Source organism: Entelurus aequoreus, linkage group LG15, assembly GCF_033978785.1.
Source record: "Entelurus aequoreus isolate RoL-2023_Sb linkage group LG15, RoL_Eaeq_v1.1, whole genome shotgun sequence".
NCBI classification, from domain to species: Eukaryota; Metazoa; Chordata; class Actinopteri; order Syngnathiformes; family Syngnathidae; genus Entelurus; species Entelurus aequoreus.
Genome location: NC_084745.1, coordinates 36,032,399 through 36,056,346, shown reverse-complemented (window position 1 = coordinate 36,056,346; position 23,948 = coordinate 36,032,399). Strand labels below are relative to the sequence as shown.

Below are 23,948 nucleotides of genomic sequence, written 5' to 3'. Positions count from 1 at the left end.
CATTAGCATTTGGCAGCGCCGCACCGCCCAGTTGACTGATCACTCCTCTGTTAGCAAGAGCTAACGTTAGCATGGCCAGCTAACACAAATAACCCGCTAAAAAGCTGCCACTTAAAAGCCAAATAGTGACCAGGCGACAATAAAAGCAACGACATGTGGAAAAAAGTGAAGATAAAATGTTTCTCAAGAGCGAGGAGACCAGCGAAAAAGAAGATACTTACTGATTTGATGCAATTCTCCTTTTCCTCTCCAGCTTTTCTGCCAAAGCAAACCGATCCGTTTACATCCAACGGCGAACTTCTCCAAAAGCAAACATTTGTCTCTTTAGTGTGCTGGAATCACACTTCCTGGCCCAAGAAGAAAAAACACGCTTTTTGCCGTGAATTTGGCGAAAATTAAAGTTGCAGCGGAGGCTCCATCATGGAGGCCATGTTTTAGCGACCGAAGCACCGCCTGTCAGCGCCAGCGGGAGAAGTAGGTCCACGTCAACATGGAGCCCGGTTCCGAACGCCTCGCATCCTGGAAGGTTGTGCTCGATCTTGGAGAACTTTCACTCCAGATACATATTTTGCTGAATTAACCTGTTTGTATTTTTTGTGTGTGTTCGTGTTGTGTCAAAGTGTATCTGACCCCGCGCATGGATCTGCTCTAGGCTCTTCTGGTGATTTGGTTTCTGTCATCAGACCTCAAAATTCCGGACTGGAATTTTAACAATATGGACCGGACTAGCTAAAAAGTCTCAAAACATGCAGGAAAAAAAACATGTTTGCGTACTTTGCACATTGAACACTATTTATACACCTGAATTAAGTCATATTTGTACAAGAAAAAGATATTGGTGCATACTGTAATAATGTTATGCCAGCTGTAGAACCTGACAGTCAGCTAATGCATTAAGTGTGTGTGGCCATTTAGATTAATGTGTGTATCATATTGCTGCAATAAAGTTCTAAAAAAAAAACCTTACCCAAAAATAGATTAATGTAATCTCGGAACTCTTTTTTCCAAAAATATAAATTGTAAAATACTGACTTTTTACAGTCAAAATGGCCGTTTTCCTCCTAAATGTGTGACTTTTTTCTTTTTTTTTAGTAAACTGTTTCCTAAAAAAAATAAAATCATCCAAGATTCTTCCTAATTTTGACTTTTTCTCGTATGTTTCCATTTTTCTCGCAAATCTAACTTTTTTTTAAAAGTATAATTGTCATCGGTTACGTAAAAGAAAAAAAGAAAAGAAAAACGAATCGAAAAATTTTCATACATGTAATTGAAAAAATATTTTGCCTAAATATGACTTTTACAAGTTTTATTTGCAAAATTATGGCTATTTTTCTTTCAGAAAGTGTATTTTATCAAAAACATGCAGCATTAAAAAATGTTTTTCAACCACTTTTTTGGAAAACATCCACCCATTCATTTTCTACTGATTGTCCCTTTTTTCCCATCAGGGAATTTTTTTTTTTAAAGAATTGCTTTTTTTCCCATTGAATCTTAAAATATTACAGTGAAAAAGAATGAATTAAAATGTAAAATGATCTCAAACGTTGATCTTGTTTTACCGAAAAATTTAACAAAAAGCAAACAAAAATTGTTCAACTTGACATGCTGAAACAGAAGTGACTCAGAGTGAAACAACGATCGAAACAATCCAACAAATATCCTCCTGCTAGTTTACATAACGTCAGAGGAGGTTCTGAAGTCTCCACATTCAGAAGCTCCTTAAGTGCAGCACATATGAAGGTGAAGATGATGAGTGTCAAATAAAATCCACACCTCCATCCATAACACGGAAGGAGGAAGTCCTGTAAGACTTTGCCTTGGTGGCAGAAGATGAAGAGGAGTGGGATGAGGTGCAATGCACGGTGAACAGCTGACTTTTCTTGTGCTCCTTGCCACCCTCTGGAGCAGCTTCCTGTCTGGAGCACAGCATGCGGTGGGTTACTAGGCGTTGCCAAGGGCGACACAGGTACTGCCACTCAGGTTCTGAGGAGGAGGCTCCACTGCAGCGCCTCCTATTGGCATGGCAGGAAGCCATCAGGCTGATTCTGTAATCCCTGAGAGGAGAGCCAGATGAGAGGGCAGAAGTGGTTAGTGAGAGGTCTATATGGTTACATAGGTCTAGCGGTCTATATGGTTACATAGGTCTAGCGAGGCGACGCCCACCTGAGCAGACGAGCCAGCAGCTGTGCACACCTGCACAGCTTCTCCTCCTGCTTGGCGACGCTGGCCCCGCCCTCACAGCGGTCCAGCCAATAGAAAGCAGACATGCTGTCGATGAGAAGAAGCGCCAGGCCCGCCCGTGACGTCAACCACGTCTCCAAGGAGTGGAGAGTGAGGAGGAGCTGGGAGGATGAGGAGCAGTGCATCACCAGCAGGCGGGACAGACATGATCGCACCATGGCGTCATGTGACGAAGATTGTGAGCCTGAGGAAGAAACTGGAAATGAGTGAACAAATGTTACGTTTTCATGACAGTAAGAGCATGCGTTCAATGTTTCTAATGTACAAACCCCGTTTCCATATGAGTTGGGAAATTGTGTTAGATGTAAATATAAACGGAATACAATGATTTGCAAATCCTTTTCAACCCATATTCAATTGAATGCACTACAAAGACAAGATATTTGATGTTCAAACTCATAAACTTTTTTTTTTTTTTGCAAATAATAATTAACTTAGAATTTCATGGCTGCAACACGTGCCAAAGTAGTTGGGAAAGTGCATGTTCACCACTGTGTTACATGGCCTTTCCTTTTAACAACACTCAGTAAACGTTTGGGAACTGAGGAGACACATTTTTTAAGCTTCTCAGGTGGAATTCTTTCCCATTCTTGCTTGATGTACAGCTTAAGTTGTTCCACAGTCCGGGGGTCTCCGTTGTGGTATTTTAGGCTTCATAATCAATCAATCAATCAATCAATGTTTATTTATATAGCCCTAAATCACAAGTGTCTCAAAGGGCTGTACAAGCCACAACGACATCCTCGGTGTCGAGTGGGTCTGACATAACATTGTGAAAGTCCAACACATCAGCGAAAGTCCAGTCCATGGTGGGGCCAGCGGGAACCATCCCGAGCGGAGACGGGTCAGCAGCGTAGAGATGTCCCCATCTGATGGACAGGCTAGCGGTCCACCCCGGAGCAGAGTAGAAAAGAAAAGAAAAGAAACGGCAGATCAACTGGTCTAAAAAGGGAGTCTATTTAAAGGCTAGAGTATACAAATGAGTTTTAAGATGAGACTTAAATGCTTCTACTGAGGTAGCATCTCTAACTTTTACCGGGAGGGTATTCCATAGTATTGGAGCCCGAATAGAAAACGCTCTATAGCCCGCAGACTTTTTTTGGGCTCTGGGAATCACTAATAAGCCGGAGTTCTTTGAACGCAGATTTCTTGCCGGGACATATGGTACAATACAATCGGTAAGATAGGCAGGAGCTTGACCGTGTAGTATTTTATACGTAAGTAGTAAAACCTTAAAGTCGCATCTTAAGTGCACAGGAAGCCAGTGCAGGTGAGCCAGTATAGGCGTAATATGATCAAACTTTCTTGTTTTTGTCAAAAGTCTAGCAGCCGCATTTTGTACCATCTGTAATCTTTTAATGCTAGACATAGGGAGGCCCGAAAATAATACGTTACAGTAATCGAGACGAGATGTAACGAACGCATGAATAATGATCTCAGCATCGCTTGTGGACAAAATGGGACGGATTTTAGCGATATTACGGAGATGAAAGAAGGCCGTTTTAGTAACACTCTTAATGTGTGACTCAAACGAGAGAGTTGGGTCGAAGATAATACCCAGATTCTTTACCGAGTCTCCTTGTTTAATTGTTTGGTTGTCAAATGTTAAGGTGGTATTATTAAATAGATGCCGGTGTTGAGCAGGACCGATAATCAGCATTTCCGTTTTCTTAGCGTTGAGTTGCAAAAAGTTAGCGGACATCCATTGTTTAATGTCATTAAGACACGCCTCCAGCTGACTACAATCCGGCGTGTTGGTCAGCTTTAGGGGCATGTAGAGTTGAGTGTCATCAGCATAACAGTGAAAGCTAACACCGTATTTGCGTATAATGTCACCTAGCGGCAGCATGTAAATACTAAAGAGTGCAGGGCCAAGAACTGAACCCTGGGGAACTCCGCACGTTACCTTGACATAGTCCGAGGTCACATTGTTATGGGAGACACACTGCATCCTGTCAGTAAGATAAGAGTTAAACCAAGACAAGGCTAAGTCTGACATACCAATACGTGTTTTGATACGCATAATGCGCCACACATTTTCAATGGGAGACAGGTCTGGACTATAGGCAGGCCAGTCTAGTACCCGCACTCTTTTACTATGAAGCCACGTTGATGTAACACGTGGCTTGGCATTGTCTTGCTGAAATAAGCAGGGGCGTCCATGGTAACGTTGCTTGGATGGCAACATATGTTGCTCCAAAACCTGTATGTACCTTTCAGCATTAATGGCGCCTTCACAGATGTGTAAGTTACCCATGTCTTGGGCACTAATACACCCCCATACCATCACAGATGCTGGCTTTTCAACTTTGCGCCTATAACAATCCGGATGGTTCTTTTCCTCTTTGGTCCGGAGGACACGACGTCCACAGTTTCCAAAAACAATTTTAAATGTGGACTTGTCAGACCACAGAACACTTTTCCACTTTGTATCAGTCCATCTTAGATGAGCTCAGGCCCAGCAAAGCCGACGGCGTTTCTGGGTGTTGTTGATAAACGGTTTTCGCCTTGCATAGGAGAGTTTTAACTTGCACTTACAGATGTAGCGTCCAACTGTAGTTACTGACAGTGGGTTTCTGAAGTGTTCCTGAGCCTATGTGGTGATATCCTTTACACACTGATGTCGCTTGTTGATGCACTACAGCCTGAGGGATCCAAGGTCACGGGCTTAGCTGCTTACGTGCAGTGATTTCTCCAGATTCTCTGAACCCTTTGATGATATTACGGACCGTGGATGGTGAAATCCCTAAATTCCTTGCAATAGCTGGTTGAGAAAGGTTTTTCTTAAACTGTTCAACAATTTGCTCACGCATTTGTTGACAAAGTGGTCACCCTCGCCCCATCCTTGTTTGTGAATGACTGAGCATTTCATGGAATCTACTTTTATACCCAATCATGGCACCCACCTGTTCTCAATTTGCCTGTTCACCTGTGGGATGTTCCAAATAAATGTTTGATGAGCATTCCTCAACTTTATCAGTATTTATTGCCACCTTTCCCAACTTCTTTGTCACGTGCTGCTGGCATCAAATTCTAAAGTTAATGATTATTTGCAAAAAAAAAAATGTTTATCAGTTTGAACATCAAATATGTTGTATTTGTAGCATATTCAACTGAATATGGGTTGAAAATTATTTGCAAATCATTGTATTCCGTTTATATTTACATCTAACACAATTTCCCAACTCATATGGAAACGGGGTTTGTACAAAAATATGTTACATATATATATATATATACATCCATCCATCTATTTTCTTCCGCTTATCCGAGGTCGGGTCGCGGGGGCAGCAGCCTAATATATATATATATATATATATATATATATATATATATATATATATATATATATATATATATTACATACAGTACAGGCCAAAATTTTGGACACACCTTCTCATTTTAATGCATTTTCTTTATTTTCATGACTATTTACATTGTAGATTGTCACTAAAGGCATCAAAACTATGACACCTGTGAAGTGAAAACCATTTCAGGTGACTACCTCTGGAAGCTCATCGAGAGAATGCCAAGAGTGTGCAAAGCAGTAATCAGAGCAATAATGGCTATTTTGAAGAAACTAGAATATAAACATTTTTTTCCAGTTATTTCACCTTTTTTTGTTAAGTACATAACTCCACATGTGTTCATTCATAGTTTTGATGCCTACAGTGACAATCTACAATGTAAATAGTCATGAGAATGAAGAAAACAACTTGAATGAGAAGGTGTCTCCAAACTTTTGGCCTGTACTGTATACATTATTAAATATGTATATATGAATGAATTAAATAAATACATACATATAGACAAATACATTTATTTATATCTGTTATGGTAAAAGAGCATGTACACTCTAAATAAATTGCGTGATTAATCTGCGTACATATGATTTATGCGATCATTTTTATGTAATTAATCACACGAGTTAACATTATTTTTGGCAGCCCTTATATATATATAATAATGTATTTTGCTCTCAAAAACATTAAACAAAAATGTACTTTTTTCCAAAATAAAAGTAATTTTAAAAAACAAGTACGTGAGTACATATATATTATTGGAAAAAAAAGGAAGTGACTTTCTACTATTTTTCTTAGAAATATTTTCCTCTATAAAATTATAAACATGTTTGCTCTCTGTCCTAAAGCAAGTGTTTACGGACATGTTTTATCCCAACAATTGTTTTTTCCAAATGATTTATTCAAAATGTACACGTACCAGCGCCAAGTCTGCTGTCCAGGATGCTGACCACTCGTAACATGTCCAAAGTGTAATCGGTGTCCACAAAGGCGACTTCTACCTCCAGACCGCCGGCCGCTAAAGGCAATACGCCTCGACACAGGAAGTGGTAAAGAAGCTCCGTCTTACCTGTCCCATACACGACTATTAGCTCCGGAAAGCTACTTTTTGTGCCTTGAACTCACCTGTTCCCTCTGACCCAAAGAGCTCCACCACCTCACCTGAGGCAAACAAAAGTGACACCATCTTTTAGCATCATATGCCAGTGTTTTTCAACCACTGTGCCGCGGCACACTAATGTTCCGTGAGATACAGTCTGGTGTGCCGTGGGAGATTATCTAATTTCACCTATTTGGGTTAAAAATATTTTTTGCATACCACTACCTTATTTTTCGGATTATAAATCACATTTTTTTTCATAGTTTGGCCGGGGGTGCGATTTATACTCTGGAGCGACTTATGTGTGAAATTATTAACACATTACCGTAAAATATCAAATATTATTATTTATCTCATTCACGTAAGGGACTAGGCGTATATCAGCAATCTTCACACACACGTCAACCAATAAAAATTTGGCGAAATGTCTATTCCTGGTGTTGGATTTTATCAAATAAATTTCCTCAAAAAATGCGACTTATACTCTAGTGCAACTTATATATGTTTTTTCCCTTCTTTATTATGCATTTTCGGCCGGTGCAATTTATACTCCGGAGCGATTTATAATCCGAACAATACGGTAATTATAGTCAGCAAATTATGTGTTGTTGTTGAGAGTTTTAGCTGTGTAGAACTCGGCAGAGAGTAACCGTATAATACTCTTCCATATCAGTAGGTGGCAGCCGGTAGCTAATTGCTTTGTAGATGTCGGAAACAGCGGGAGGCAGTGTGCAGGTAAAAAAGGTGTCTAATACATAAACCAAAAATAAACAAAAGGTGAGTGCCCCTAAGAAAAGCTTAGGGAAGGCCGAGCAGAACGAATTTAAAACTGAACTGGCTACAAAGTAAACAAAAACAGAATGCTGGACGACAGCAAAGACTTACTGTGGAGCAAAGACGGCGTCCACAAAGTACATCTGAACATGACATGACAATCAACAATGTCCCCACAAAAAACAATAAAAACTACTGAAATATTCTTGATTGCTAAAACAAAGTAGATGCGTGGAATAGCGTTCAAGGCCGACATGATACTGCTACAGGAAAATACCAACAAAAGAAGAAAAGACACCAAAATAGGAGCCAAGACAAGAACTAAAAACACTACACAGGAAAACACCAACAAACTCAAAATAAGTCAAGGCGAGATGTGACAGGTCGTGACAGTTCGTGACAGTACACCTACTTTGAGCTATAGTGATGCATGGTTGGTTATGGTTTGAATTCATATCCAACAATTGCGAGAACGACTTTTTACTGTCAATATAGGCTACTGAGTTTCATTTTGTAATGATTTTTGCAGGTTGTGTGCCTTGGGATTTTTTCAATTTAAAAAAATGTGCCTTGGCTCAGAAAAGGTTGAAAAACACTGTCATATGCAGCATTTACCATGAATTGATTAACGTGGACCCCGACTTAAACAAGTTGAAAAACTTATTCGGGTGTTACCATTTAGTGGTCAAAAACATGTACTGCACTGTGCAATCTACTAATAAAAGTTTCAATCAATTAATCAATCAATCAAAAGCAAGGGGCGCGATCACTCACCTGGCAGGGGCCCTCCATCGTCAGGGAACAGTCGAGGTTCGATGTCGCGCACACTGCGGCGACCATCCAGACGCGCAAACAGCTGAGGAGGAAATGTGTACAGTTTATAGACGGAACCCCACATATTACCCAGGACATAGACAGTACCCGCACACGTTGTGTGAACATAAACTCTACTTTAGCAACACAGCTAACTGAAAGTCAACGGGAGTGACACATGTTCACGTTGGCCATAATAAAGGTTGTAAAAGTGAAAGTTTGCGTCACATTGTGAATATGTTTACACAAGTTAAATGTATTTTACCTGCGCGCCGCTTTCAGTCATGTTAGCATAGCGTCACTTCCGGGTTCTTCTTCTTCTCTTTCCAACAAGCCAAGCTGCCCCTATTGTCGCAAAAAATGAGTTTGTTTGATTTTTTTTCTTTAAACATTGGCTAATATCCAAACATGTCCCAACTGCTTTAGCTCCTAGTTGGACTTTACCAAGTAAAACAGTTAAATTGTGATATTTCACAAGCGTCAGAACCTCTGGGATTTTCTGGTTTCTTTGGGGAAGTGCGCCTCCAAGCGGTTTGGAGGACAAAAGCAGGAAGTAATATTACATCAAGTGGAACTCTTAAGCATCAAAGTCTAAAGTGGGTATTTTTTTTATTACAAAACCACTTTTCACGTCAATTTGCATTTCTGAAAAATGTAAATATCTTTATAGGCGTATTACTTAAAATAAGGTGCCGACATAACAAGTTTGCTTAGATTTAAATAAGTAGAGTGAACATATGGGATAAGAGAATTGACATATTTACAGACACCAGTGTTTGTACATTTTTTATTTGTGGGAGTTATAGATCAAACAACAAAATACAAGTTTTCAAAATAAATACATATTTCATCGGCACCAGAGACGTGCTGCCGTGTCATGGCGACACCACGTCACAACTCTCACTGAGATCGTCTCAGGCCGCCACCCTCATCTCTGCATGCTTCATAAGAACGACAACATCGACAAGGAATAATAAATAGTGTGCTTGCTGCATTTCTATGTACAAAATGAACATCGTTCAATGGTCTTCTTTCAGAGGACAGTGTCTCTCTGGCTCCGTCCCCCAAATTTGACAACTTTTGGCATTTTTTTTAACCATAAAAAACAAAAACACAATACAGTCCACTGGTGTGGTCTTACTTGACACATTGTGTCGTCATGACAACAGACAGACCTTGCCCTCCCACTACAGGTGCAATCTGCATGAAACCACATGTTGCTTTAACACACATATGAATGAATAACTTCACTTTTCATGATATCTGGGAACATTTACATCATCTGGACAAACAGGAAGAGACCTTGGGTGAGTCAGCAAAGTTTGCATGGATGCGCCACTCGCACGTGAAAGTGCAAAGCATAAGGATGCATTAACGTAAAAAACAGCTAAGACAAAAATGACACATGTTGTCCATGAGTGTGCGTCCATGCTTGCAGTTGGTCCACCAAGACAGTGCAAAAACAGTGTCCTCCACTTCATCCCTTGTCCTTGTCAGTAGTGGTGCTCCTCATCTCAATGAGGAGGAGGAGGATGAAGCTGCTTTGATCCCTAAGCAGAAGCCAAATACTCCAGAGCGACTTCGTAACAAAACTTGTATTGTTCCTGTCAACACATGCACAAGTATTAGAGGACATCTACACCTGACACATTGGAGTGGAATGTGAGTCTTACCAGGAGGTCCACCATGTTGGGTTTATTGTTCCTAAGTGTCTTAACTGCATGGAAAACATCAACACAACGTTGTTGTCGTAGCATCTCGCACACAATGTTGACACTGCAGAACACGCCACTGCGGCCGCCGCCATTCCTAAGGACAGAGGTGCGAGGAAAAGGCAGAAGGTTATAAAAGGTACCAGGTATCACCACCAGAGGGAGACATATGACTGATAAAGCAACAAAGTACTATGTTCATGAAGCACAGGGATTAAACGTAATTGTTCTGGGGCTGCAGGCCACATTTAAAAAAAACAGCTAGGCACCAGGGGGCCAGATTTAGATGGCTAATATAGTCTAAATACATTAAAAAAGGAAGCAATTAATTTTAAATAAAAATCTTAATTCTAATAATTTAAAATATTCTCATTATGACAGGAGTGCTTAGCTGTTTTAAAGGACTTATTGGTCAAAGTTATCAAGTGTTTTTAGAACTTACTGCAAAAATGCTAGTCAGAGATCCTCTATTTGAATTATGTGAAGACTTTTCTGGTGTTTTTAGGAATCTGCTACAAAAAAGGAATTTGTGGGCCCATCTAATCAAAATTTGTGGGCCAGATTTCGCCTGTGGGTTGCCTGTTGCCTAGTATTAGGATTGTGTAGTAGTACTGAATGACAAGTAAATGAATGTAGTTTAAGTAGTAATTGATGTAATATCAGTAAAAATTGCAGGAGCATGTGTACGCACAGACAGTGCACAAGGGTGCGCCCGTCGCCGCCATCGTAGTCGTCCTGCCACTTGTCCACCAGATGGAGCAGCTTGAGAAAGGAGCGCTTGTTGACAGGCGTGTCCCGGTACATGGGCCACCCCAGGAACTGGAACTGTTGGACCATGCGGTACCCGTCTTGTGGCTTGGGAGAGTTAGGGGGAAGAAAGCCTGTCAATCAGGGGGTAAAAAAATGAAACGCTCCCAGAAGCAGAAAGTGTGCGAGGAGGAGACAAGAGAGCTAATTAAAGAGGAAGGCAAGGATGGAGACGTAGATTTTTAGGAATCACAACACACAGAATATGACCTATAACGTGGGGGTGTATGAAAAGAAGGGGGAGGGGGCGTCTGGATCTGACGCCCCGCAAACATTACGAGACACCAGCAGGAGGGGAAACGCTAATCAAATACGCCACCGGCATGGAGGTGAGGAGGTGGAAATCAAACACATCAGTTTGATCTAAATTTGCTGTCTTTAGATGGGAAATCAAACGCACCCCCAGAAACTGAAAATGGAAATGGGTCAAAATGAAAATAAAAAAAGGGGAAAGTGTTCGTGGAACGCACAAAATACTAAAACTACAAGACTCCGTAGCGCAAATGTACTTGGAGGAGCCTAGGAAACATGTCAAAGGTCATAGTTCAAGTGTAAAATAGGAATGAGACGCACCCTGGCGTTGTTGTAGATTCTGAAGATGCGACTGATGACGTCCTCCTCCAGGTCAGCTGACACAAACTCCACCTGTAGTGAGCCTAGCCGATGGACGCCGTTTTCGGGCCAGTACTGAGGACACAGCTGGAGGACAGACATCTTCATTATTATTGTTATTATTTGAGCATGTGTGTGTGCGTGCGCTGACCTGTGCTGGGTCCACGTCGTTGAGCATGACGATAGCAGTGCAGTGGTAGTCCAGGACCAGACGCCAGAAGTCCTTGACAGTGTTGGGCAAAGGATGCTGGGTAACAATGAAGGCAGACGGCTGCTTGTAGCTCTACGGGGTGATCACATGATAAAGTGGTGATATGGCAGCTAAGGCATTTGAACAGGAAGTGAGGTCAAGACGTACATCCATGAGGGCTGCGTTGATGTAGTTGGAGCTCTCGCCGTCCATAGTGATGAGGAACGGCAGGCAGCGATCGGGCGGTAGAACGTCCATGCAGCGGTTCTTGTCGTGGTTACGCGGCAACAGGGCGATGCTGCAGTCCTCGACGCGCAGCGTTGGCGTCACCATGTTGAGAGTCTGACATGCCAACAAGGTGTTTACATGCATGTTTGTGTACACGTGTGTGTTTGTGTGTACAGTGGGTTGTGTGCGTTACCCTGAACTCCTCCTTGATGGGACTTGAGTTGGTCTGAGGGTCCAGTCGGTTCATGTCGTAGTAAACAGAGCGAAGCTGATTGGCCGGGATGGACGTGTCGCCGCACAGACACGCCTCCAAAATGGCGTCATGGATGAAGACGTACTGCTCCTGATGACGCACAACACAAGTTAAACATGCTGCACCTCTAGTGACACAGTACATTGTCTAAATGTCACCTTTGGATGAAAGAGTTGTGTGTGCGTACCTCAGTCTGAACCATGTTAACCCTTCGTGCTCTCAGCTCCCTTACACAGTTGTAGATGTCCACCACGCCCTCTCTCTCCGCCATGTCCAGCATGATGTCAATGACGATGAAACAACCTGTGCGCCCTGCCCCCGCACTAACAGACACAAGCAAACATTTTTTGTGTGTTAGGGTTAAATCAGATACAAGTCGGCTTTGACATCCTCAAATGTTTCCAATGCTTCATAAGGATTCACAGAAGTTCTCGATCAAAGGTGTTGCAGCCTTTTTCTCATTTTCTATTGGCCCGCAGTACATTTTAAAAATACAATAGTAAAAAGAAAAAGAGCAACAACTTGTCAACGAAGGAGAAAAGTTGAAGTATTGATGCCAATAATCCAAAGATGACATGTTTTTGTCACAAAAAATAAAAACTTCTTATCATACTTTTTTTTACAAAATGAAATACATCAATATGCAGCCCTTTGTAGAAAAAGATTGGACACCCCTATCTTCTTAGGGATGGGTACCTTTCACATTTGAATTGATGAACATTTGTACTCAACAGTACCAATATCCAGTACTTCTCTGTGTTCATGTGTTAATAAATGCTCATTTGTTGAATAATATATATATTTTTTCTAATATAGCATTTAACAGTGGTAACTGCGCCGTCCAATTGTTATATCTAGATTTCTTACACTTCCGAGTCTCATTTGCAAGTATTATATAGTAGATTTTGCAAGTAGATTACATTTCAGGATGTTAGATGGCGGTAGTAAAAGGCTACGGTTTGTTGCTTTGTCAGGGAATAATCTTTGCCATTATTCTAGTCTTTTGTTGCGCCATAAAAAGCGTTTGTACTGTAAGTATTGTACTTATTACACATCAGCTGTTTGATTGTAATGTGTATCTTCGCTGTAGTTTTCTTTACCAAATCGCCATGTAAAATTGCTAATGCTATTCAGTAGCATGTTGAAGTCTGGTCAGGACTGCATTCGAGTTTATTCTATCAGACATAATTGCTTTGTTGGCATTGAAAAGTAGAACATTACTGAGAGGCAGTGCGACTGAGTCTGCTCTGAATGCTGCTTGAGTGCTTGTTTGCCCGCCAAGTGTTTGAGCCCGCCGAGTCTGCAACCGGACGTGACGTGACGTGCAACAAACGTATCAAAATATAGCACCGTTTGATTTTACGTGAATCGATACCCAATTGTACCAAAGGAATTCGGTCGGTGCCTATAAAAGTACCGAATTCGATACCCATCCCTATTCCTTCTACATACACATGATGATGATGGTGAACTCACCTGCAGTGCACCACAGTGGGCCCGGCAGTGGGAGGAGTCTTGGCTTTGACGCGGCGGATGAATCCCAGCAGGCCGGTGGCGTGGAGCGGAACGCCATGATCGGGCCAGCCGGTGAAGTGAAACTGACGGATCTCTCGGATTTCGGCCACGCCCCTCTGAGCGAAACGGGATTGATTAACGATCTGGCGGGGGCCACGCCCTTCTGAGCGGGTGATTATTTGGAGCAGTACCTTCTCCACAGCAAAGGTGCGGATGACGTATTCGGACAGCAACTGGGTTTCGATGAGCGTCACCTTGGTGTCGCCGTAGATCTCTGTGTCGTCAGGCCAGTACTTGCAGCACTTCACCTGCAAATGAGCGCACATGAAAATCATCAAAATTCAATAGAAACATAAACAAGCAGCTTATGTATTAAAATCTCATTAGACTTCCCCTACTCATTAACAACTAATTACTGCTCTGCTAATCACTCTGTCGCCTCGGCAACCAAATGGGAGTGACAGAGAACAGAATGTGTGTGTGTGTGTGTGTGTGTGTGTGTGTGTGATAACGGGGAGAGGGAGAATCAGCCCGCAATATCCCACAATTCCCCTGCTGCTATCCTGTAGAGGGCCGACAGATCCCCGGTGCATTGTGGGTAATGACAGCGCCTGCAGGTGTGTGTGTGTGAATTTACTTTGAGGCACAAGTTGATGTATCAGCAGGGAGCCCCTGTTCTAGAAGTGTTGAGCAGACATGACAGATGCACTCTGGGAAATGGAGTCACATAGGAATACACAAGATGTGTGCGTGTGCTTTTACTTACCCGTCCCACCTCCACCAGATTGGTTACCATGACGATCGCAGCCGTATTTTCCTGCCACACCATTCGCCAAAAATCGTACATGGTCTCCTGCATGGGACCTAAAACACACGCACACGCATTCACACACATCAGTAATCTTTGTAGTTGTAAAGTGTGTAAACCAAAGGAGACGAGACGTTCCTCACCTTGAGTGGCGATGTAGTGATTGGGTCGGTGGTATCCCTGACAAATGGAAACAAGCGTCAGATTTGGAAACGCTTTGACTTGACGGACAGCTGTCAGTATGACGCTATGTGTTCTGAGACGGACATAAACACCGTTAAAAGTAAACCGACTCAACACACACAAGATCGAGCGCAGAGAGTTTGTTTACTCAGTCAACGCTGCTTACATCTATGATGACCACTGTTCCCATGGAAACAGAGAGGGCCGCCATCTTTTGCATTGACCTTTAAAGGCAAGAAACTATTAAGCGTGTGTGTGTTTGTGTGCTCAACAGCTTTAGAGCCAACGACGAAATGCCACCAAGGGGTTCGATATTTGTCTTCTGTTGGAACGTTGTCACCCTCTGACTGTCGAAACATTAAAGTCGTACTTGATCTTCAGCGTTCGCTTCTCCAAATTTCACAGGTCAAAGCGCCAAGTTGAAGCTTTCGGGAATTGATGAGGTGTATGTGTGCGTTACTCACGTCGACATAGTTGGCATTGATGTAGTCAGATCCCTTCTCTCCATCTTGAGGCTGCAGACGCACGCGAGAGTGGTCGTCTACGAGTACAAGACAAGGTAGTAAATCTTACTAATCCATATACTGCAGATGAATAGATGTAGGATGCTAGAACTATAGGGAAATGTTTGTAGTCAGGACTAACTCAAATCTAGTACTATCCGGATTAACTCCACACTAGTCAGGACTAACTCATGTCTAGTACATTCCGGATTAACTCAACACTAGTCAGGACTAACGTTTACGTTTGTCTCACAAGTACTAACTTCTGTATTGTCAGGACTAACTGACTAGCTGTCTAATAAGCACTAACTCTTGTCTCGCCAGTACTGAGTTTTGTGTTGTCAGGACTTACTTGTGTCAAATCAGGACTAACTGATGTCTAATCAGGACTAATTCATTAGGAGCTAGGGCTAACCGTTGTCTCACCATTACCAACGTATTCACTTGTGTCTATTATTATCAGGATTAACTCAAGTCTAGTCTGGTATAACTAGTTAATAGGTGGAACTAACTGGTTTGTACTGAAGACTAACTATTTTCTAGTCATCTATTTAGTACTAAACTGTGTCTCATCAGAAATAACTGTGTTCTAGTCAGCACTCACTTGTGTCTAATCCAGACTAACACAAATCTGGTCAGGACTAACTCATTTGTAGTCAAGCATCAAGACTAACTTGTGTCAAATAGGCACTTAATCATTTCAAGTCATGACCAACACTAGTGTAGTAAGATCTTACTGGTGTTAAATTGGACTGACACAAGTCTGGTCAGGACTAACTCTTTTGTAGTCAAGACTAACTTGTGTCAAGTAAGCACTAACTCATTTTAAGTCAGGACTAACTTGCTATGAGTATAACCAGGATTAACTCAATTGTAGTCACAACTAACTAGCTAAATTGTTAACCCACATCTAGTGTAATTATAGTGAAACATTTGTCAGGACTACTCATGTCTAGAACATTCTAGATAAACTCAACCCTTGTCAGGACTAACTCTTGTCTCAACAGTACCAGCTTTTGTGTTGTCAGGACTAACTGGTAGTACATAGGGCTAACTCATGTTTCACCAGTGCTTGTTCACTTTTGTCTTGTATAATCATGTGTAGTCTGGTGTAACTGGTTACTAGTCAGAACTAGCTCATTTGTAGTCAGGATTAACTCGTCTAGTAGTGAATAGTGACCAACTCGCATCTTGTCAACACAATATGGTATCTAATCAGGACTAACATATGTCCCGTCAGAAATAACTGGGTTCTAGCCAGGAATAACTGGTGTCAATTTCACACTATCACAAAACTGGTCAGGACATACTAATTTGTAGAGATGTCCGATAATGGCTTTTTTGCCGATATCCGATATTCCGATATTGTCCAACTCTTAATTACCGATTCCGATATCAACCGATACAGATATATACAGTCCTGGAATTAACACATTATTATGCCTAATTCTATTGTGATGCCCCGCTGAATGCATTAAACAATGTAACAAGGTTTTCCAAAATAAATCAACTCAAGTTATGGAAAAAAGTGCCAGCATGGCACTGCCATATTTATTATTGAAGTCACAAAGTGCAATATTTTTTTTAACATGCCTCAAAATCAGCAGCTTGGAATTTGGGACAAGCTCTCCCTGAGATAATCCTGATACCCACTACAACTATGGGAAATACTATACTTTGACTTTCACAAAGTGCATTATTTTATATATTTTTTTAAACATGCCTCAGAACAACAGCTACAAAAACAATGAAGGCACACAGCTTCAGTCCAGAGTATACTAGAGTAATAAAGTAAACAATAATATATACAGTACATACTGTATAACAGGAAATTATAAACTGGGCTCAATCTGCCCTGCTCTAACGTATTTGTATGAGTAACAAAAATGTGCTGCAAGCTAGTGGTGAGTGCTTGAAGTGGCCTAGCAGTCAGACATAGCTTCTGAAATGCTGCGTTGAGACAGGGCGCCTCCGTTCACTTCAAGCTGCAAAGTGTGCGCCATGCAGGGCAGACCAGCCACACCAAACTCCACCGTAACTTTTGACATACTGCGTGCATTGTCCCTGACCACAACGTGGGCTTTCGCCTTGGGGTGGATTTTGTTGTATTTTTGTTTTTTCTTGGCGGAGTCTTTAAGCGACAACTGTGTGGTACTACTTTTTTTCGGTGTTTGCTTTTCATCCATCTTCCGCTTGTATTCATCGTGTATCTCCTTATGATTCTTGAAGAGGTGGGAGATCAAATTGCTCCTATTAAAGGAAGATGTCTTGGTTCCTCCTCGCATAACCAACTTTTTGCAGTCATTGCAAATTGCCAGTTTTTTATCCATCAGAGACACTTTAAAAGAATCCCAAACCATAGACATGGTGTTGTTAGTCAGTCACCGAGCGAGCTCGCTTGTTAGCCACGGCTACAGCACCGGCAACAACACACTCTTGTTGTTGTTATGCTCCGCTCGCGACGGTTTGATGAGGTCATCAAGCGTCGCCAGTAAACCTCTCATGCTGCAGTCGCGCTGCAACTCCTGTGTTGTGTGTGGGAGAGGGGAGTGGGGAGAGGGGAGGGGCTGCTGACTGGGAGACGCAACTGCTCTGTACTTCTCCCTACGTCCGTGTACCACTCCGTACAGCGGCGTTTTAAAAATTAATTAATTTTACTTTTTGAAACCGATACCGATAATTTCCGATATTACATTTTAAAGCATTTATCGGCCGATAATATCGGACATCTCTACTAATTTGTAGTCAAGCGTCATGGCTAACGTACTTCAAGCCAAAACTAACTCATTTAAGTCAGGACCAACCCTAGTCTAGACAGGACTCACTGGTGTCTAATTGGGACTAACAACTCTAGTCAAGACTAACTAGTGTCAAATTCGGACTAACACAAATCTGGTCAAGACTAATTTGTAGTTAAGAGTCAAGACTACCTTGTGACAAGAAAGTACTAACTAGTATTAAGTGAGGACCAACACTAGTCTAGTCAGGAATTACTGGTGTCACATTTGGACTGAGAAAAGTCCGGTCAGGACTAACTAATTTGCCATCAAAAGTCAAGACTAACTTGCTTCAAGTAAGGACTAACTCCTTTTAAGTCAGGACCAACTTGCGCCATGTATAATCAGTATTAACTCATTTGCAGTCACAATTAACTAGCTAAATTAACTCACATCTAGCGTAATCAGGACTAACTCATGTCTAATCTGGTATAACTGGTTACTAGTAAACTTGTTTGTATTCAGGAATAACTCTTTCCTCACAAATAACTCTTAGTAGTTAGTAGGGACTAACTCGCAACTAGTCAGGACTTAACGGTATCTAGTCACAGCTAATAGTTGTTTATTTGTACATACAGGCGATGATGTTGCCGTAACGATTCTTCATTCGGTTCTCGTCTTTTTTGGCCGAGTCCCATGGAGCTGATTGACCCTCGAAGAAACTCTGAGCACAAAAATACAACAATTAAATCAGTCTAGCACTTGCTAAACTACATACATTATGTCTACATTATCTATCTGCAGTAGGGCTATTCAACTATTTTTTTTCCAGTAAGCTGAGGACCAGGGAGGTCCGGACTTCTCCCTTTACTGTTATTCTAATTTTGAGAACCAGCTTTCTCTGTATTGGACATTTGTTACACATTTCAGAGAAAATAGCACTGTTGTGCAAAATACAAGTTCCTCAATACAACAGTTGAATAGCCCTGATCTACAGTGTCTATGATGCGGTGTGACAACCAGAATGAATTTATGGGACGCATGGACAGCATAGGTGGTGTCACCAGTGTCGGTAAAAAACAACAACAATACATGTATTGTTTAGCTAGGGCATGATAAAATGAACCAGAGGCTTCATAAAAAATGTACTTCTTCCGTCCATTCTTTTTATTTTTCCTCCTTTTGTTCCTTGCTTCCTGCCAGTCGTTTGCAGCGGTGTGTGTGTGTAACATGCTAACGCTATGTGTCCCCACTTTGTGACCTCATCTCCAAATGTCAAACAGCAGAAGGCGCTGTTTACAGGTCACATGACAAACACGGCTACGGCATCTATGCTACTGGACATGCTACTAAACATACATGGCATGAGGCAAACGAAAGTGTGATAGGGATAATTGTGACATGATGATGAATGAATGTAATCTAGTATGTTAACACTCTTACCTCGTTAAGCTGTCCAATCAGATTACAGAATAAAGAAGAAGCGGAGATGGGACGGTTAGGAGTTATCAGTGACAGCCAACAGCATGTTAGTCATTCTTATTAATATTATCACTACCCAGGCATCAATAGTCAAACATATAATGTTAATAATGAACACATTTGTATCCATGACAACAATAATAATCATCATCATTACTATGACACACACAAACACACTTGGCGGATTCTACACACAAGTTGCCGGCAACTCTGTGCAAATGGAGGGTGAAAATACTTTGTGTGCGTGTGTGTGTGCGTGTGTGTATAATGCATGAGCCCTGGGGAGGTAAGCTGCTGGTAGGCAAAGCATGCACACACTCTGCCTCACGCACACGCACACACACACACACACACACACACACACACACACACACACACACACACACATACACACACACACACACACACACACACACACACACACACACACACTCACTTCATACTCCTCTTTAAAGCCGTAACCCTCAGCGCACTTCATCTGCGTGATGTGCTGCAAAAGGTCGGCCACCCGGATGGCGGGGTGCAGCTGGGCCGTGTGGTAGGGTGGCGGCTCGCGGTCTGGGTCGCGCTGTTTGAAGTGGTTCTGGACCAGGCTGCTGGTCTCGCTGGTCATGGTGTGGCTGTCATCTGGAGGAGGACAAGAGCAGTGCATCGTCAACGTGACAGCAGCCGCCAAGACTGGATTTTGTGGGCATTCGAGTCCTCATCATGACAACATCTGGTCCACACACAACACATGACCACACACACACATTACATGATATCAGGTCACATGACTGCAGAGCAAATGATGGCCATGCACTCTTTTCACACTGCTGGTAATCAATATTTTGTCACAATTTTAGTATTTGTACTGGTCCAGATTGAGTACTGAACCAGATTACTAACAATCTGGATTCAGTACCGAGTCCAACCCTGTTATTGATGCAGTTACGGTACTCAATCCAATACTGGTCTAGATCCACCGCGAAACCAAATCTAAGACTGGTGTAGACACATTACTGAAATAATTCACTACTGGCCCAGAACTAATCCATTATGGGTCCAGATGGAGTACTGGAACAAATTGATTAGAACTCAGATCCAGCAATGAACCAATTTCTATACTGTTTCAGATTAAGTACTGAATTAATTCATTACTAATCTAGATTCCGTACTGAATTTAAATCCAATACGGCTCCAGATCCAGCACTGAACCAAATCCAACACTGTTCTAGGTTATATATGAACCAAATAAATAGTGGTCCAGATGTATTACCAAACCAATTCCAAAACGGTTTTAGATTGTTTACTGAAATAGATTCATTATTGTTCCAGATCCAATCCATTAAAATCCAGATCCAATAGTGAACCAAAGCAAACACTGTTCAGAATTAGAATCAGCTTTATTGGCCAAGTATGTTTAACACATATGAATTAGACCTGGTTGACTGTGCTCTCTTTGTTTAATGCAGATCAAATACGAACCAAATTGATAGTGGTTCAGATGGATTCCCAAACCAATTTCCAAACGGTTTTAAATTGGTTATTGAAATATATTAATTATTGGTCCAGATCCAATCCGTTACAATCAAGATCCAATACTGAACCAAATTCAACACTGTTCCAGATCAAATATGAACCAAATTAATAGTGGTTCAGATGTATTCCAAAACCAATTTCAAAACTGTTTTAGATTGATCATTAATTTTTTTTTACTACCAGTCAAGATTAAGTAGTGAACCAGATCCACTATGGTACATATCAAGTACTAAAACATATTAAATGGAACTGGTCCTGGGCCCAATAAACTGCAGTGTGAAAAGAGGAGAGTTCGGAGTCCTGGAAGCAGACAAACCTCTGTGACCTTTGACCTTTGAGCCATCCAGGACTCAGAAACCTGTCACTAAGCTCTCTCTGTGTGCTCTCATTGGCTGCACTGCTTTGACTGACACATCAGAAACTAGCCCAAAAACCACCCGACCAATCATGGCAAAGGGGCGAGGTGTGGCAAGGAGATGAGGGTGGCGGCTTGTGATGCAGGAGACGACAACAACAACTGTGACCAATGAGAGGGCAGGTGGGAGGAATCTGGATTGTGATGTCACAGTGTCACCACGGGGTCATCGTCAAGACGACATCACAGAGGGTGGTGGGCGTGGCTCCATGCGCTGAGGTGACAGCCTCCCACCCAACCCCAGCAGAACCCTCCCACCCCTTAGCCCCAAATTTATCAACTTACCATTAATGGGCACTTTACAGAGAACGATTGAGGAGGAGAAGAAGAAGAGAGGAGACAGGGTTTAAGCAACAACTCTAGCTGGAGCGTCTGCCTGCACTAAAGCTAAGCTAGTGCTAACACAAAGCTAGCATGAATCCAACAAGAGGCAACGTCCTGTCATTTTGACCTTGGCAATTCATGCCAAGCTAATCGAGCTAACATTATGCTGGCTAACTGAAGCTTTTTTTGTTGAGAACAAAGCAACTTTAACAACAGCATTCGTTGATTCTGACAGTTAGCGTTTGACTTAGCATCATAGCTTTTAGTTAAATTCTAACTAATTCAAGCAAAAGTACTTCCTGCTGTTTCAGTGTTAAATTCTGACTGACAGCTCAGTCTTTCCGCAACTTTTCCCTCAGCCGTTTGACCCCCTCCCCGTCCACGTGACCGTGTTGTGTCCATGCAGAGGTCAGAGGTCACAGACAGATGCGACGTCAACACGCGGGAATGTTGTAGATGCGGGATGGAGTGACGCCCACCGTTCTTTACAGTAATAAATAACCAAAATATATAATATCAAAAAAATGTATAAAAATCAACAAACATTTCCAACAAAAGTAAAATCAACATAAATATTAAGTAAAAAAATAATAATTAATCATTATCGATGGAGGGTTGAATCCAGTCTAAAGAACCAAAAAGCAGCCGAACAAAAAGCAAGCAGGGATGGATGGAAGCCATAATACCACCACTTCCTGTCTGTCTCACCTGTCTGCTACTTCTTGTCCCACCCACCCATATCCTATCTGCCTCACCTGGCTAGTTCCTATCTGTCTCACCTATCCACTTCCTGTCTGCCCTGTTTTTTCAGGTGTGTTTGCTTCCTGTCCTACAAAAGGAGACAGCAAATCAGAAGTCTCACCCAGAATGGCGGTCGGCACAAACTCGTCTGCCGTCGGGGTGGCATCAAGCAGCACGGAGAGACGCAACAAAGACAGACAGGAAGTAGAAAGGGGAGGCAGATAGGAGGTGTGTTGCAGTAAGTACCGATGAAGTATAGTAGCAATTAAAATACATTATAAAGTCTATCATTTATTGGTTATACTCGATGTTAAAAGGTCCCCTATTATACCAAATGGATTATTTAATGATGGTATAAAAGTCAAACGTGTCCCTAGAGCCTGTTTATGAGCACCATAGGAGAGAAAAATCTTTCATCTCTCAAACTTTTTAGAGAACAGGCGGTTGCTTTAAAGTTCCAGCTTCTTGAGGATAAAGCTCATTCCTCAGGCTTCACTACACGTCTTAAAATAAAGCTTGGAGCCAACTATCCGCCAGTCAGCGACAGACTTGGGAGTTGTAAGTTAGATTTTTGTTTTTCTTAGGTGAATAACCTTTGTGAAGTGCGTGGCGACCCCCCCTTTACAAAATCTCCCCAAACCTGTCCCAATTATTTGTGCTATGTTTGTAGTGCAAAACCTTTTTGTCTCACGATTATAATTTTAATATTATTAACATTTTATGATTCATAACCAGTCCCCACATTCTCAAAATCTTCTCAAACCAGTCCCAATCGTTTGTGCTGCAAAAAGTTTGGTCTAACTATTATAGGTTTTATGTATTTTAAAGTTGTATTTGGCTGGTTATGAATCATGAAACGTTAACATAACTATAATAGTTACATTATTATTTTTGCAGCTCTAACCAGCACAAACGTTGCACAAACGACTGGGCCCGATTTGGGGAGATTTTGACATGGTTGGTTGGGCTGCTTATGAATAATAACACATTAATAACAAAAAAACATAAAACATTAATAACATAACAACTATAAAACGTTATTAACATAAAAACTATAATGGGTAGACCAAAATCTTTTGCAGCACAAATGTAGCACAAACGGTTTGGGAAGATTTTGACAAGGTGGGGGGACTGGTTATGAATCAAACTACATTAATAACATGAACATTCTACTAGCTATAACATTTTTTTCAGCACAAACCATAACACACTTAGCCCAAATAATTGGAACAAGTTTGGAGATTTTCACATAGTTGGGGCTGGTTATGAATAATAACACGTTAATTACACATTAATAACATAAAAAACATAATATGTTAACATTACAACTATAGTTAGACCAAATATTTTGCAGCACTAATGTTTGGGACCGGTTTGAGGAAATTTTGACAAGGTGGGGGGCACTGGTTATGAATCATAAAATGTTTATAACATTAAAATATTATAGTTAGACGAGCATTCTTTTTCAGCACAAACGATTTTGACATACTTTGGGGCTGGTTATAAATAGTAACATAATAAATACATGTTAATAACATGAAAACCATAAAACGTTGACATAAAAACTAAATTGTTGGAGCACAAACCAGCACAAACATAGCACATACGATTGGGGCAGGTTTAAGGAGATTTTGACAAGGTGGGAGGGCTGGTTATAAATAAGAAAACGTTAACATAAAAAAAAAAATCATAAAACGTTAATAACGGT

General features: G+C 41.5%; 2 protein-coding genes across 8 annotated transcripts in view; both read right to left on the bottom strand.

The window, feature by feature from the left end:
• Positions 1-1,550: 1,550 nt before the first annotated feature.
• xrcc2 (X-ray repair complementing defective repair in Chinese hamster cells 2) lies at positions 1,551-8,712 on the bottom strand. Of its 3 annotated transcripts, none has more exons than XM_062021355.1 (6): positions 8,495-8,712; positions 8,191-8,272; positions 6,669-6,704; positions 6,463-6,612; positions 2,164-2,425; positions 1,551-2,054 (listed from the first exon to the last, which is right to left on the bottom strand). In XM_062021355.1, the coding sequence occupies exons 1-6, from the start codon at positions 8,513-8,515 to the stop codon at positions 1,757-1,759; spliced, it is 849 nt and encodes a 282-aa protein (XP_061877339.1). In that variant the 5' UTR covers positions 8,516-8,712; the 3' UTR covers positions 1,551-1,756. The 3 variants fall into 3 exon arrangements, with proteins under 3 accessions (XP_061877339.1, XP_061877338.1, XP_061877340.1); XM_062021354.1 differs by having other exon boundaries at positions 2,164-2,437; positions 8,495-8,710; XM_062021356.1 differs by lacking the exon at positions 6,669-6,704 and having other exon boundaries at positions 2,164-2,437.
• Positions 8,713-9,002: 290 nt separating this feature from the next.
• Positions 9,003-23,948, bottom strand: part of ptprma (protein tyrosine phosphatase receptor type Ma) — a 106,411-nt gene continuing 91,465 nt past the window's right edge. For 2 of the 5 annotated variants that reach the window (XM_062021340.1, XM_062021344.1), the window contains 15 exons: positions 22,362-22,388; positions 19,676-19,866; positions 18,394-18,481; positions 15,002-15,078; positions 14,498-14,534; positions 14,313-14,410; positions 13,508-13,854; positions 12,219-12,354; positions 11,972-12,121; positions 11,719-11,892; positions 11,512-11,643; positions 11,322-11,447; positions 10,633-10,796; positions 9,903-10,038; positions 9,003-9,833 (listed from right to left, as the gene is read on the bottom strand). In XM_062021340.1, the coding sequence (XP_061877324.1) occupies positions 9,780-9,833; positions 9,903-10,038; positions 10,633-10,796; positions 11,322-11,447; positions 11,512-11,643; positions 11,719-11,892; positions 11,972-12,121; positions 12,219-12,354; positions 13,508-13,854; positions 14,313-14,410; positions 14,498-14,534; positions 15,002-15,078; positions 18,394-18,481; positions 19,676-19,866; positions 22,362-22,388 (1,937 nt within the window). In that variant the 3' untranslated portion in view covers positions 9,003-9,779. The remainder of the gene's footprint in view (positions 9,834-9,902; positions 10,039-10,632; positions 10,797-11,321; positions 11,448-11,511; positions 11,644-11,718; positions 11,893-11,971; positions 12,122-12,218; positions 12,355-13,507; positions 13,855-14,312; positions 14,411-14,497; positions 14,535-15,001; positions 15,079-18,393; positions 18,482-19,675; positions 19,867-22,361; positions 22,389-23,948) is intronic. The other 3 variants (XM_062021342.1, XM_062021343.1, XM_062021341.1) reach the window with 2 other exon arrangements.